The following is a 14,734-nucleotide window of genomic DNA, read 5'->3' as shown; positions in this document are numbered from 1 at the left end:
ACTGAGGACTCATAATAAAGTTGTTGAATTGAACTTTTTTTTTTTTTTTTGAATTGAACTTTTAAAATAGATGATTCCTCAAGGATGACATAAAAAGAGCAAGGGGATGCCAGACAAGGATGAAGTGGATGCCAGTGAGAAACAAAAGCATCCCTGTGCATCCAGCCCAGAGAGAAGCTTTGAAACCTAAATATTAATTAAACTCTCTGATCAACAATAGTCAGAGACATGTCTATAGACCTTTCTAGCTGCCCAGCACATTCAACAAACCAATAGATAATTATAAAGATTACAAACAAATGACACACATTAAAGATGGAGCAGAGGGGTGGGGATAAAGATGCTTCTGGGTGAGGCGATTTAACAGGTACATGGCTAGGAGGCAGGAAGTTAAACTTCCTCCAATAAAACTGGTGCAGGGGGGCTTCCCTGGTGGCGCAGTGGTTGAGAGTCCACCTGCCGATGCGGGGGACATGGGTTCGTGCCCCGGTCTGGGAAGATCCCACATGCCGCGGAGCGGCTGGGCCCGTGAGCCATGGCCGCTGAGCCTGCGCGTCCGGAGCCTGTGCTCCGCAAAGGGAGAGGCCACACAGTGGGAGGCCCGCGTACCGCAAAAAAAAAAAACTGGTGCAGGGGAGGTGTCCAGGAGGTGGACGAATGAGCGAGTGGACTTGAGGCTTAGCCAAGATCTTGTGGTTCACTGGGTGGCGTGGCCCCAAACATCTGGGATGTGGAATAACAAAAAATGATCTAAATCTGAGACAGCATCTCACGCTGCTCTCAGCAGCCCTGACAAGTCACCTCCAACGTGTTTTTTAGGACTGGACCAGTCCAAGAAGGAGACATTTCTTGGGCCCCAGGAGTACCTGCAGGGCTGCTACCACATCTGGCCATTTCATGCCAGAGCTGACCAGACAGTGCTCCTGGAGCTGTGTCCCACCCGTGCCTCCCCAGCTTGTGACACAGGCTGCATTTTCTGGGAATTCAAGTTTTTAGTGAGTGGAGCCAGAGTAGGAAGAATGGTTTGGAGAATGAAGCACTAGCACAAGAGCTAAACCACTGAGTGATGGTGTTGGCTCATTTCACATGGCTGAGCTGGGCCTAAACCTACCACAGGAGGGGCCCAAGCAAGGGGGCTGCTCCGGTCAGGAAGCCATGCTGAGCTAATCCCAAAGGAACCCAAGAGCCCTTGGGAATTTCCTCTTCTGGCCTCAGAGCCTGGGAAGAAGCCAAGGGGCTAATTAGGCATCTGGTCAGTTTCCCTTTGCTTCCTACTCTTGATGCAGCCAAAAGGAAGTGACTCATCTGGACATTTCCCTTTACCAATGGGAAAGTGCACTAATGGGGGCTCAGAGAGGACCCCTAAGCACCTCCCCTCTACCAGCCCCATAGGACCCAAGGCAGCCAGAAGAAAGGGAAGAGAAAGAAGCTGGGAATCAAGGGCAATGGCAGTAATAGATACAAGGTGGGGAGAAACAAAAGAAACCAAAATGGAGAAAAAAGGAGAACCAAGAAACGAAAGGGGGGAAATGAATAGGAAAGTGGTGGGGTCCGCAAGGACAGAATGAGACCAGGTGGGTTTCCCCATCTCTACGCAGAGGTCCTCAGCGGAAAGGCTCTGTGCGCTAGGTACTCACATGAGCTCCCGGACCATGTCCCGGGTGATGAGCTGGACGGTCTCTGGCTTGTGGTCCAAGCCCAGGGCAGTGAGATTTTTCCGAATGGCATGCTTATCTCGGAGCAGCACGATGGGGCCGTCGCTCTGGGTCAGAGGCTGTGGTGTCAGGAAGGACAGCTTAAAAGCTGGTCACCACACTTCCTGCTGGTCAGCCCTAACTTCAAGTGCAGCCTTCCCCTCTCCTGGGGCTTCTACCCCATCCAGCGGCAGAGGAGGCCGGCTGGGGCCTAGACTGCAGGACCACCAAGAGTAGCCAGGGCACTGAGAGCAGCAGGGTACTCTGCCCTTGAACATGGCCAGATGTGCTCTGTACCGACCAACTCTTCTGAGAGCAAGCCTTCTTTATACCTTGTACAGATACTCCCAGAGGGATGGGGGCGCGGGGGGAGGGTTGCTAGCATACGTCCATTCCTAACCTAAAACCATCAGGAATGAAAATTTGGGGTCTCTAGGTTCTCCTCCCTCTGTGGTTTACGAAAGAAAAAATAATTAGCTCTCCTGACCACGCTGTGGGTTTGAAGTATACAATTTGTTACAGATTCATCTAATCTATGATATTTGTTATTTTTAATCCTTTCTAATGATTCATTTACTTTCATCCCCCAAAAAAGCCATATGGAGGAATTTAGAAATAGCTAAATGGCCCTTGTGGAGACCTGCCCTTAAATCTAATGGGGTGAGGGAGTCAGTGAATCAGATTTCAGCAAGGCAAATACAAATTAGATATATGAGGTTTTTTAAAAAATGCTCTGACCATGAAGGAGTAACATAGTAAGAAAATGAAATCACTTTTCAGGAAATTTTGAACACAGGAGAGAATTTCATTTGTCATGAACGCAGTATCTGTGGTCCTGAGTAGAGGCAGGGGCATGGCTTCGGTGGAGGTCCTTCCTGTCTGGAGAATCCCGCTTTGCACACCCGTCCCTGGAGTGCTGCTGCCACCTGGTGCCCACCTCTGCTTCCAAGTGGCACAACTCAGTCAGGCCACAGGCCACTTCTGCCCCCTACTGCCGGGCTGGGAGACTTCCGGGACTCTCACCCAGCAAAAAGGCCAAAGAACAGGCCAGGAATAGGCATTACTTTGCCTGCACACTCTTGCAAGTCAGCAAGACTAAGTTTGGAGAACTCGGCCATTTCCAAATCTATCTTCAATTTAACTAGAAGACTCCCCACGTACTCAAAACAAATAAACGACACGTCTGTAAGTGAAATTGCATTGCTTTGATTCTTTCCCTTGTCAATAGGAAACCGCTGCAGAGTGGGCATCTTCTAAATGGATAAAGATGCCCATCTGGAACACTCTGGAAAGTTCTTTCTTGTCCGCAGTGAGGGGAGTGAAGGGCAGGGGTAGACATCAACTCTCGTCTCCCCAGCGTGCCTGCAGCCAGAGCTATTCACACTAGTATTCACACCACCACTGGTATCTTTCTTCTTTTTCGCTTTTCTCTGCCACTTTTTCTTTTTCTTTTTTTCTTCCAGTTTTCTTGAGACATAGTTGACATATAGCCCTGTATAAGTGTACAGCATATTGACCTGATTTACATGCATCATGAAGTGATTTTCACCATAAGTTTAGGGAACACCCATCGTCTCATATACATGCAAAATTAAAGAAATAGAGAAAACCATTTTCCTTGTGTTGAGAGCTCTTAGCATTTACTCTAACAACTAGATAACATACAGGCAGCGTCCCTCTCCTCTCTCAATCTCTCACCACCCTTCTCTCCATGTCTCATCCTCTTTCTCTCCTTGCCTCTCTTCCTTCTTACCGTCTGAACATCACGCGTACCAAGGTTATTTCAAGTTACACTCTGGCTCTCCTTCTCAAGTCGTCAGCCTCTTAGATGGGATGACATTTGCAAACAAACACCTGCCTGTTTCCCAAAGCAAAATAACTGTTTTTTTTTGTTTGTTTTTTTTTTTTTTGCGGTACGCGGGCCTCTCCCGTTGCAGAGCACAGGCTCCAGACGTGCAGGCTCAGCGGCCATGGCTCACGGGCCCAGCTGCTCCACGGCATGTGGGATCCTCCCAGACCGGGGCACGAACCCATGTCCCCTGCATCAGCAGGTGGACCCCCAACCGCTGCGCCACCAGGGAAGCCCAAAGTAACTGTTTTAGCTGAGCAACCGGGAAAGAAGGCTGATTTTGTGTTTTTTCACTCTGATGCTGTTCTCCGATGGAGGGGTAATTATGTTGGTCTGTATCTGCAAGCTTGGGCCAGTGGCCCTCAAACATTTCCATCACGGGGCGCTCACTGAGCAAAGAGCGAATATTGAGTGCTCTGCAGCTGAGACTCCCTTCAACGTTATAACAGATGTTTAAATGCTGTGAAGACCTAAGGATTTCATGGTGGAGGAAGCCAGGTGCCCTGTTTGCTTGGGCTCCACTAGGCGTCCGAGCTCGTGCACTCGAGCCTCAGAACCCCTCCCGGTCTTCAGTCTGAGAATTACCTGGGAGGGGGTGGCCTGCCCAGAGCTAGCTTTGTCCTGAGCAATGCTAGTTTGGGTCACTGCCTCCAAGTGGCCGCTCCCTGGAGGGGCTGGGTGAGGGTTACCTTGATGGCTCCGAAGAGGCTCTCATCCACCTCGGAGTTCAGGGCTTTGGTCCGATAGCAAGGCCTATTCCTTAACCTGTTGGAAGTGGTAGAGGAGGAGCTCAGGATGCCGGCTGTGCTTAACGGCTGCAGGGAGAGGCAGAGAGTTGGGGTCATCAGTACTGAGTGCCATCTGGACCCCGGGCAAGGTAGACACTTCGCCAGCCCGTGCTGGGGGGATGTTGGATGGGCATGTGGGAAAGCCCCTGGGTAAGCCCTGAAATGTAGGGGACACCCCACAGGAGCAGAGGCGGGCACACCAGCTCAGTGAGGACTCCTGAGGCTCCCCAGCTAAAGACGGCCAAGACGCCATGTGGCAGGGAAGGAAGGAGAAAGGACACAGGACGGCAGGAGGATGATCTCAGTGTCAGCTCGGTTCTAGTTTTCCACAAGCACAGTCTTGTGAGGCCACGTGGGCTTTCCTGCCCAGATATGTGCAGTGTCCTCTTCACCTCCAAACTCCTCAGCCCGAGTGCCAAACCTCCTTCATAACTGACACTACTATTTGCCCTCCTTCATGTCCCCACCATCTCACAAGGTTGTGGTGGGGACCTGAGGGCATGCAGGATGGAAAAGCACTTCGCCCACTGCTGGCGGGTGGTTCAGTTTTGTAACAGCTGCCAGCTACAGTTAGGCAGACCAGTTCAGAGCATCCACCGTGATGCTCTTTCACTCCCAGGACCCCTTTCATGTGCATTAGTCAGCTTTTAAGCATCCAGTACTTTCTAGATTGGGGGAGTTCCCCATCTTATGAGCTGAGAGTGACAAGGATCATCCGTGAATGTAGAAGCTGAAAACACTAGATGTTTGTCTTCCAAGCCTGGGCAAAGGACCCCTAGGCTGAGCCATCAGATACCCCAAGCCTGACAATAAATAGGGAACTAGTGATGCAAGAAGGAGAACATGGAAACCCCTTCTGACAGAGGCAGCCACACCCCGTGTCTGGGGCAATGCTGATAAGGGTACCAGTGGCAACTGCCCACAGTAAAGCTGCCGGTGCTGGAGGTGCCACAGTGCATCGAGGGTCTTTGCCAGACCATTTCTGGATTGTCATTTAGGCCTGGGTTCCGGCTGCAGTGCCTCCTTTGTTCTCATTTTCCAAGCCTACTTGCCCAGCGTTGGTGTGAAGTCTGTGCGCGCTCCAAAATCCTCTCCATACATTCCCTTCTCCTTAAATTCAAGTTCTGGCTCTGTTGCTTATAACCAAGAACCTGACTGATACAACCTCCTTTCCCCAAGGTCAGTCCAGCTTCAGCTCACACCCAAGAGGAGAAGTCTATCTCCAGGAGGCAGTTTCTGTGAGGACCGCAGGACAACTCCAGGCTTCATCTAAAGCTGATTCACATCTCGCTCTGGAGGAGCCCACATCTCCCGCAGTTCTCTGATCTGGGACACCTAGGGGGAATGGACTGGGCACGTCAGGTCTACCAAGCCTGGGAATGAGCAGCTGTCAACAGGACACGGTGGACAGGGAGACGCATTCCAGGTCACTAAACACTGGACAGTGTGCTTTGAAAGTTCTCTCTGATCTGCCATGACCACACAGACACCCTCCCACCCCGGCAGCACCTGTCCCACCTGAATCAGGTTTTCACACTAAATCGGGCGATTATTCTCCAGCTGGCTCTGTTCCACACAACGGGCACTGCTGTGTGCACCCTTTCCCTCCCAGCCTGGCACAGCCAGCAGGAGGCTTACAGAGGGCGCCTCCCTTTACAGCCTTGGTCAGCCCCCGTATAGGAGAGCAGAGAAACTCGGCTTTATTAAAAGGTAAATACGGCAGCCCCAAGGATGCCTAATAACAGACTCTGAAGGGTTATTATATGGTAACTGGGGAGCAACAGCTCCCCTTTCCACCAAAAATAGAATAAGAGGAGATGAATAGAAACCACTATAGGTGGGATTGAGGCAAAGCATTGGGAATAAGCAGAAAAGATGGAGGGCAATGGAACATGAGAGATGGCGTGAATTCTGTAGACAACTAAGGGGAGAGGTGCCTGGCATGTAGTAGGAGCTCGATATGTATTTGAGGAAGAATGAATGAATGAAGCCAAACAAGACGACCTCTTGGGGGCTGCAGGCCAGATTGAGACGGAAGCCTTTCCCGAGTATGCCACCACTCCACATTTTCCATATCACGGATGTGCTCTGCACTGTGGAAAATAATGTATGAGAAAGGGCTTCGGAGCACAGATGGAAAGCATTATGGTTGTTTTGCATTTTTTTTCCTGCTTCTTTTCAAGGGCTCCTACAAGCTTTTCCCTTGGCCTTGGGTGTCCACCAGACTATAGGTTCCTCCAGGGCTGGGACTGCATCGCTTCTCTCCTATGCTCTTGATACCCAAATCAAAAGGAAGTCGCACAAGAGATACTCGACTGCCTGAGCCTCGAAGTCAGAACATAGGAAGGAAAACAGATAATGACCACAGTAAAGCGGCCACTGGGCAGAGCAGAAGGAAGCCTGGAGCTCTGGGGTTGGGTGGCTGAAAAACCTTATTGGGGAAATGCTGACTTTGAAGCCACAAGCCTTACACCAGGGTTAGAATAACCAGTTTTGCCAAAAGCAACAAGAAGGATTAAGGAGGTCACTGTGTAAAAGTACTAGAAAAAAATGAAGAACCAAGCAGAAATGGAAAGTTAGATCCCTCTGGGCTAGAGGCAATAGGCAAGAGGTTCTTTCAGGAGGTGAAGGGCTGGTTTTATTTCTTGCATGACCAAATAAATATCCCCAAGAAGCTGAGCCATACCTAGAGAGAAGCCGGCTAGTCTTCCCTGGTGGAAAGCAGCTTTATTTTATTATTATTTTTTTTAATTTATTTTTGGCTGCACTGGGTCTTCACTGCTGCACGCAGGCTTTCTCTAGTTGTGGCGAGCAAGGGCTACTCTTTCTTGCGGTGTGCGGGCTTCTCATTGCAATGGCTTCTCTTGCTGCAGAGCACGGGCTCTAGGCACGCGGGCTTCAGTAGTTGTGGCACACGGGCTCAGTAGTTGTGGCTCGCGGCTCTAGAGCACAGGCTTAGTAGTTGCGGCACACGGGCTTAGTTGCTCCACGGCATGTGGGATCTTCCCAGATCGGGGCTCAAACCCGTGTCTCCTGCATTGGCAGGCGGATTCTCAACCACTGCACCACCAAGGAATTCCCAAGGCAGCTCTTGAAGGTAAGGAAAGACCGCTGAGGAGACAAGGATGATCGGCAAAGACGAGGACTGGGACAGAAAAAGATGCCAGCTCTGCCTTGATATTTTCCTTTTGGTGACCTAGCTGACTCCCTGTCTCTTCAAATACCATTCCATCCCAGGTTTACAAGAATTCAGCCATTGCTGGGGGCTCTGGGAGAGACTGATGCAGAAAGATTAACTGGTCATTCAGAAGATGATTTTCACTCCGTTATAGATACAGGATGATCTCCCTAACATATTAAGTTTATATATATGTTCTAGTCCCTGCTTTCAATTCTTTTTTTTGTTTAATATTTATTTATTGGTTGCGTTGGGTCTTAGTTGCCACATGTGGGATCTTTCCTTGTGGCACGCGGGCTCACTAATTGTGGCACACGAGCTTAGTTGCCCCACGGCATGTGGGATCTTAGTTCCCCAACAAGGGATTGAACCGGCAACCCCTGCATTGCAAAACCGATTCTTAACCACTGGACCATCAGGGAAGTCCCCATATTAAGTGTTAAAGAAAGCAGATTATAAGAAACATGGAAGTACAGCAGTAAAAATGTTCATATGAAGGGTATTCATCCAGAATGTGTTACTAAAAGAAAGTTCACAAGAATGTTTAACAGTAATTTCATGTGAGTATTAGCATCTTAAGGTGTTTCTTGTATTGAATAATGTTCTGCACTGAGTAGGTAACTCTCTTTATGACTGGGGCAGGGGGAGGGGGGAACTATTTTTATTTGACTACAAAACAAAGCAGTGGACCTGGTGCCCTGACTCTGAACACAGAGAGTGCTTAAAAAGTGCTTAAAAAGCTGCAGTGCCGGGCTTCCCTGGTGGCGCAGTGTTTGAGAGTCCGCCTGCCGATGCAGGGGACACGGGTTCGTGCCCCGGTCCGAGAAGATCCCCCATGCCGGGAGCGGCTGGGCCAGTGAGCCATGGCCGCTGAGCCTGCGCGTCCGGAGCCTGTGCTCCGCAACGGGAGAGGCCACAACAGTGAGAGGCCCGCGTATCGCAAAAAAAAAAAAAAAAAGCTGCAGTGCCAGATGTCCCGAGATCCAGGATGTTCAGCTCAAATCCAACAAGACAGATCTTGAACAGGGCTGGAACAGGGCAGTGTGGAATTTCCATGACGTAACTGTAACACCTGTCAACTGAACAAAGACAAAGGCTTGTCCTTTCCTGGATGTCCTCTCCACCTGGGACCTAGCGTCTCTTTTGCATATAGGTTCACCGCAGGCTGGCAAATTCAGGCTTTGAGCTCTTAGCCTGATTCTTCCTGCTTTCTGTAGACTTTGGTTACTAAGAAGGTGGGGATGCCCATGAACCAGGTACCTTACCTTCCACTGAGTGATACATTCAGGTCACCTCTTTCCTCAAATAAGACTGGGTTGGCCATCTGTGGAGTACCATTTGAAGATGACATGCTACTCAGTACTGAGGCCCTGTCCCTCCTTCTGGGGGATGTTATTCATTGTTTTTGTAAGAATCCTGGAGGTCTGCCTCATTGTGACCCTCCCCGCAACTATCACCTCTCCCCACTCCTCCAAACACTCTCAAAAGCTAGTAAGTAGCACCATACACACACACACACACACACACACACACACACACACACACACACATACACACACACACACCCATACACACACACACCCATACACACACACCCATACACACACACACCCATACACACCCACACCCACACCCACACACCCACACACACACACACTCTTGGTCTCACAGAAGGGCAGAGATCATTAACTTGACCCATTGCTTCTCAAAGGTGCTCATATGCCCAGTCCTGTCCAAGGGACTTCAGAAGGGCTCAGTCAGCAGACCAAAACCCCTCCTTGAGTGGCCCTTGGGTGGGGAGTCCCTGATTTGCATGAGCCAAAGCCCACAAGTCTAGCCCAGGTGCAACTCACTGATGAATTTGGACTTGGAAATATGACATTTTTGAAACAGGAGAAAAAGAGAACTAACATTTACTGTGTGCCCTTAGATGCCAAGTGTGACGCTAGGCCCTCAGAGACACACACACAGCACTGGGCCTGTAAATCACCCAGGAAAGCTGGAGATAAACATGCATCGTAAAATGCATAAATGCTCTTTGTGGGGGATTTGTTTCTTTTATAATTAACAAGGCTCTTCTTGAAATCCTGACTTGGGGACCCTGAATTTGAACCACTGAGTCCCAGAAAAGCAGTGTGACCTCTGAACATGAAGTGTGTCCACAGGTACATCAGAGACTCCTTTGCCACCGGGTGTGCACCCAGAAATTCTAAGGTTATTTCCAGTAACCCAAGGCTCCAACACCTATCCTCTGCCCCTCTCACTTATTCCTCAGGGACCACACCCTCCTCATGGGATCCCAGACATCACCTTCATACCTCCTCCCAGGCCTGCTGCCCTTTCAACCCTCATGACCCTTGTCCTCTCCATCCTGGGGAACCCAGGCCTGCTAGACAGTCCCAATCCCTCTCCAGGGACTTTCAAATCTGGTACCCTCTGCATTCATTCATTCATTCATTCATTTGCAAATGTTTGTTGAGTACCTATGAGTGACCCAGAGCCCCAGTAACAAGACAAGGACTTGTAGGCTCAGGACCTTAGGTGACTTACACATTGTCACCCTGCTGGTCAGAGGCGGAACGCGTACCTGTTATCTGGCCTCCTCACCAATGGTTTTCCCACATCACATCCCACAATCCCCAGCCCATGGAGGCCCCAGACCGATGGGAGGGGGAAGAAGGTTGGGACAGCCCTTCTCCCCACCTCCTCTGCTCAGCACCAGATCACATTTCCAATCGCTATCGACCCCACCCCTAATTTCTCTTTTGGACCCCCCTCAGGACTTCCCTTGCCTCTTCCAGGGGTGTCATCTCCGCTCCTGGGCCTTCCTGACCCCAGACCCAACTTCTGTCAGTCTCCCAGATGCCCACTTTCCCAGATTAGAACCCCAACCCAATTGCGGACACATGAGGCCCCCATCCGAGGTTCTCCTCCACACCCGGGACCTCACCATCTCAGCCGCACTCTCTAACTCCGCGCCTCCACCGCCTCCGCCACCTACTGCACCACCGACGCTTGGTGTTGACGCGTTACCGTAGTAACCAAGAGCCCGCGTTCTCCGGCCCGGGCCCCGCCCCCTCCCGGCCCCGGCCCCGCCCCTCCGCTCTGATCCGCTCCGGCTGGTAGACGCGGCGCGCTGTGGCTTTAGGAACACGAACCCCACCCTCTGACCGTTCCCGCCGGCGCTCGAGCGGGAGCTTTGGCTCTGAAAGACTGTCCCACCCTGGCGCGCCCCGCTCTTCATTTAGCTTTGGCTGAACTCTTGGGTCAGGACCCAAACCGTCAAGGTCCTAGCATTGGCCCAGGGGGTCTGACTTGCTGGCAGCCACTCCAGGAGCCAGGCCCAGGGTCACGGTTTTTCCCCTACACCCCATCTAGGTTACCATGGTAACCGTTGCCCCAGTGCTTGTGAGGGGCCAAGCCAAACGCTGATGAGAATTTAGTCTGCAGAGAAGCAATCAGGATCAGACGAAACAAGTTTCACAGCAGCAGAGAGTCTGGTTAGACCAAAGAAAGAACTTCCAGCCGTGAGGATGTGTATGTAGTTTCAGGAGCATTTCCTTAAACTGTGGGCCTCAGACCTCCAGCTCTGAATCGCCTGGGAGAGTTTATTAAAAATGAAATGTAGACCCTACTAGAGTATCTGAATCGAAATCTATGGACCTGGCTTTAGGGAACCTGCCTTTTAATGCTTCCCAGTTTGTATGTACTGTTCTGGAAAGCCTTTTAGGAGTTTTATGATTTTCCCAATTTGGTTTGGCACCTATACCTCCCAAACTGCAGGGACAAGATTGGACTTACCCCACAGCTGTGCCTGCTCCGGGCGTCACAAAGCCTTCCCACAAGACCGAGTCCTTTTGTTTTTTTCTCCAGTGCTGATAAACTGAACTCTTAGACCAAAAAGAAGTGGTGACTTCGGTTCTGAGCTACTTTCCCACGCCCAAACCTCTCTCCACAGCCCACCTTTCTGGGGCTTACTCCAACCTGACTTTTGTGTTGTAAAGCCAGTCACTGCCTCCTCGGACATACTCAGGGCTGAAGGATCGGCTGCAGAGCTAGGGTGGTTGAGGGCTGTTTACAAGCTCCAGGGGAGTGGGGGAAGGGAGACCAGGTCACCTCCAGTTGTTTTTAAAAGGGCTTAACTCCGGCAAGCTTCACATTCCTTCCCTGGATTTTCCAGCCTTATCTCCTTTGGGATCCTCAGAAGGACAAGTTAGGGGGTGGGGCGGGCAGAAAGTGTTGGAGGTGGGATCAGAGGGAGGGAGAAGCCAGGGTAGCTACCATACAGGTGCTGGCACGATCCTCCCGGCTTGAGAGTGAGGGAAGGGCTTTTCTGTTCCTGGCACCGTTCTTTCCCCAGCCTCTTCGTTGCAACCCAGAGAGGAGGGAAGATGAAGTAACCAGTCCCCTGTGGATTGGATGCTTCCCCTATGTTTTCCACCCAGTTCTCACAGCCACATCTCTATGGGGTAGTTATTATCCCCATCACCAAAGAAAAAACTGAGACCAAGAGAGATAACTGTCCAAACTCAAAAGTTAGTGTTCTTTTCTCAACTCAGGCTGCCTCTCTGAAGGAAAGGTGTGAGGTTGAGGCAGAAAGGAGGGGGATGACCAAATGCAGGGTAAGGGAATTGCTTCCCAGGCTTTTGTTCGAATTTACCTCAAAGCTATCAGTGCTTAAACTTCAGGTCTCCCATTTGCCTGAGCCCCTTGAGAAAGTAAGTTGAGGGAATTCCCTAGTGGTCCAGTGGTTAGGACTCCACGCTTCTATTGCACAGGGCACAGGTTTGATTCCTGGTCAGGGAACTAAAATCCTGCATGCTGCGTGGCACGGCCAAAAAAAAAGTAACCTGAATTAAGTATACATTTTACATTTACATACATTTAATGAAACAGGTTTGTGTGGTTCTCCACCACTTACACAGATAGTTAAGTTACTGCCAGCTGTCCAGGTGGAGGAACGGCTGCCTGGAACACTCCTTCCACCAAGCCACTATGACACCTCACCTGATGTCAGGACAGGAGGGACTGGCCATAATCTCCATGGGAATATGTGCTACGCTGCTCATGCCAAGAGTATTTGCAAAGTGGAGGAAAAACAAGGTTTGAAATGAACAAAGCCAGAAGTCCCTCTGTGAAAAGATTCTAAGCCTCTGTTATGTAAAACTGTAAGTGAGTATTCTGTTCTTATCAAGACCTTGTCAAACTGAAGTTCTCTCTGGCCTGGAAGAGACCCAGTGATGCAACATATGTAATTATAAACACAGTATGCATCTCATCAGAGAAAAAAAGCTGCCTTCAAAGGACCTAAACTCATTGACTACTTCTGTTTTTCCAAAAGTGATAGGTTTTCTTTTCGACTTCTAGATAATTTTAAACACACATGCTTACTTGGATTTTTCTAGGTATAGTGAGATGGTCTTTCCATTTGAAAACTACTCAAGCCTTGTGTATTCGTTTTCTACCACTGCTGCAGCAACTTACCACAAACTTAGTGGTTTAAAACAACATAAAGTTACTATCTTACAATTCTGGAGTTCAACAAGGGTCTTACTGGGTAAAAACCAGGTGTCAGCAGGGTTGCATTCCTTACTAAGGCTCTAGGCTGAATCCTTTATCTAGAGTTTCTAGAGGCCACTCATGTTCCTTGGCTTATGACCCCTTCCTCCATCTTTAAAGCCAGTAACATTGTGGGATTTCCCTGGTGGTCCAGTGGTTAAGACTCCACTCTCCCAATGCAGGGGGCCTGAGTTACATCCTGATCAGGGATATAGATCTCCCATGCTGCAACGAAGATCCCGCTCGCAGCAACGAAGATCCCACATGCCGCAACTAAAACCCAGGGCAGCTAAATAAATTAATTAATTAAAAAAAAATTTTTTTTAAAGCCAGTAACACTGCATCTCTCTGAGCACTCCACCCTAGTCGCATCTCGTTCTGGGAAAGGTTCCCTGAGTTTTAGACTTGTGATTAGGTTGGGTCCACCTGGATAATCCAAGGTAATCTACCCATCTCAGGGTCCCTAATCTAACCATATCTGCAGAGTCCCTTTTGCCTGTAGGTAAATATTCACAGTTCTGGGAATTAAGAGGTGGACATTCGCAGGAGGGGAGGTGGTGCACTGTTCTGCCTCCCACACCTTGCTACATAACAGTGATATTTTAATGATCTATAATATATTCTCAAAAAGTTGAAACAACTTACATATGCCTTTCTAAACTGCTTTTTGGAAAGTGTCTTTAAAAATTAAATAATACAGGGCTTCTCTGGTGGCACAGTGGTAGAGAGTCCGCCTGCCGATGCAGGGGATGCGGGTTCGTGCCCCGGTCCGGGAAGATCCCACATGCTGCGGAGCGGCTAGGCCTGTGCACCACAACTACTGAGCCCGTGAGCCACAACTACTGAAGCCTGAGCACCTATAGCCCACAAACCACAACTACGGAAGCCCGCACACATAGAGCCCGTGCTCTGCAACAAGAGAAGCCACCGCAATGAGAAGCCGGCGCTCCGCAACGAAGAGTAGACCTCACTCGCCACAACCAGAGAAAACCCGCATGCAGCAACGAAGACCCAACGCAGCCAGAAAGAAAGAAAGAGTACATTTTCTTCTTTTGTCAGCTTTACAAGTATGTATTAAAGGATGGAAAATTTACTGAAAAATTAATGGGTTTATTCCACACAGCAAAGGAAACCATCAACAAAAGGAAAAGGCAACCTACCAAATGGGAGAAAATATTTGCAAATCATATATCTGATAAGGGTAAATATTCAAAGTGTGTAAAGAACTCATACAACTCAACAGCCAAAAAAAAATTGAAAAATGGGTAGAGGATCTGAATAGAGATTTTTCCAGGGAAGACATACATACAGCCAACAGGTACATGAAAAGATGCTCAATGTCACTAATCATCAGGAAAATGCAAATCAAAACCACAATGAGCTATCACCTCATAACTGCTAGAATGGCTATTATCAAAAAGACAGGAAATAGCAAGTGTTAGCGAGGATGTGGAGAGAGGGGAATCCCTGTGCACTGTTGGTGGGAATGTAAACTGGTGCAGTCTCTATGGAAAACAGTATGAAGGTTCCTCAAAAAAATTAAAAATAGAACTACCATATGATCCAGCAATTTCACTTCTGGGTATTTATTCAAAAGAAACAAAAACACTACTCAAAAAGATATATGCACCCCATATTCACTGCAGCAATAGCCAAGACATGGAAG

General features: G+C 49.3%; 1 protein-coding gene across 9 annotated transcripts in view; it reads right to left on the bottom strand.

Annotated features, from left to right (window-relative positions):
- CFAP45 (cilia and flagella associated protein 45) overlaps positions 1–14,734 on the bottom strand; it is a 42,939-nt gene that overhangs the window by 17,809 nt on the left and 10,396 nt on the right. For 2 of the 9 annotated variants that reach the window (XM_033414283.2, XM_033414285.2), the window contains exons 2-3: positions 4,233–4,358; positions 1,638–1,774 (exon numbers count right to left, since the gene is read on the bottom strand). The exons of 1 other annotated variant lie outside the window; for it this stretch is intronic. In XM_033414283.2, the coding sequence (XP_033270174.1) occupies positions 1,638–1,774; positions 4,233–4,358 (263 nt within the window). Of the gene's footprint in view, positions 1–1,637; positions 1,775–4,232; positions 8,364–10,459; positions 10,589–11,310; positions 13,373–14,734 lie in introns of those variants that run through there. 6 more of the 9 variants (XM_033414286.2, XM_033414288.2, XM_004284459.3 and 3 more) reach the window with 5 other exon arrangements.

This window comes from Orcinus orca, chromosome 1 (genome assembly GCF_937001465.1).
Source record: "Orcinus orca chromosome 1, mOrcOrc1.1, whole genome shotgun sequence".
Taxonomy (NCBI): Eukaryota; Metazoa; Chordata; class Mammalia; order Artiodactyla; family Delphinidae; genus Orcinus; species Orcinus orca.
This window is presented reverse-complemented; position numbering and strand designations above follow the sequence as displayed.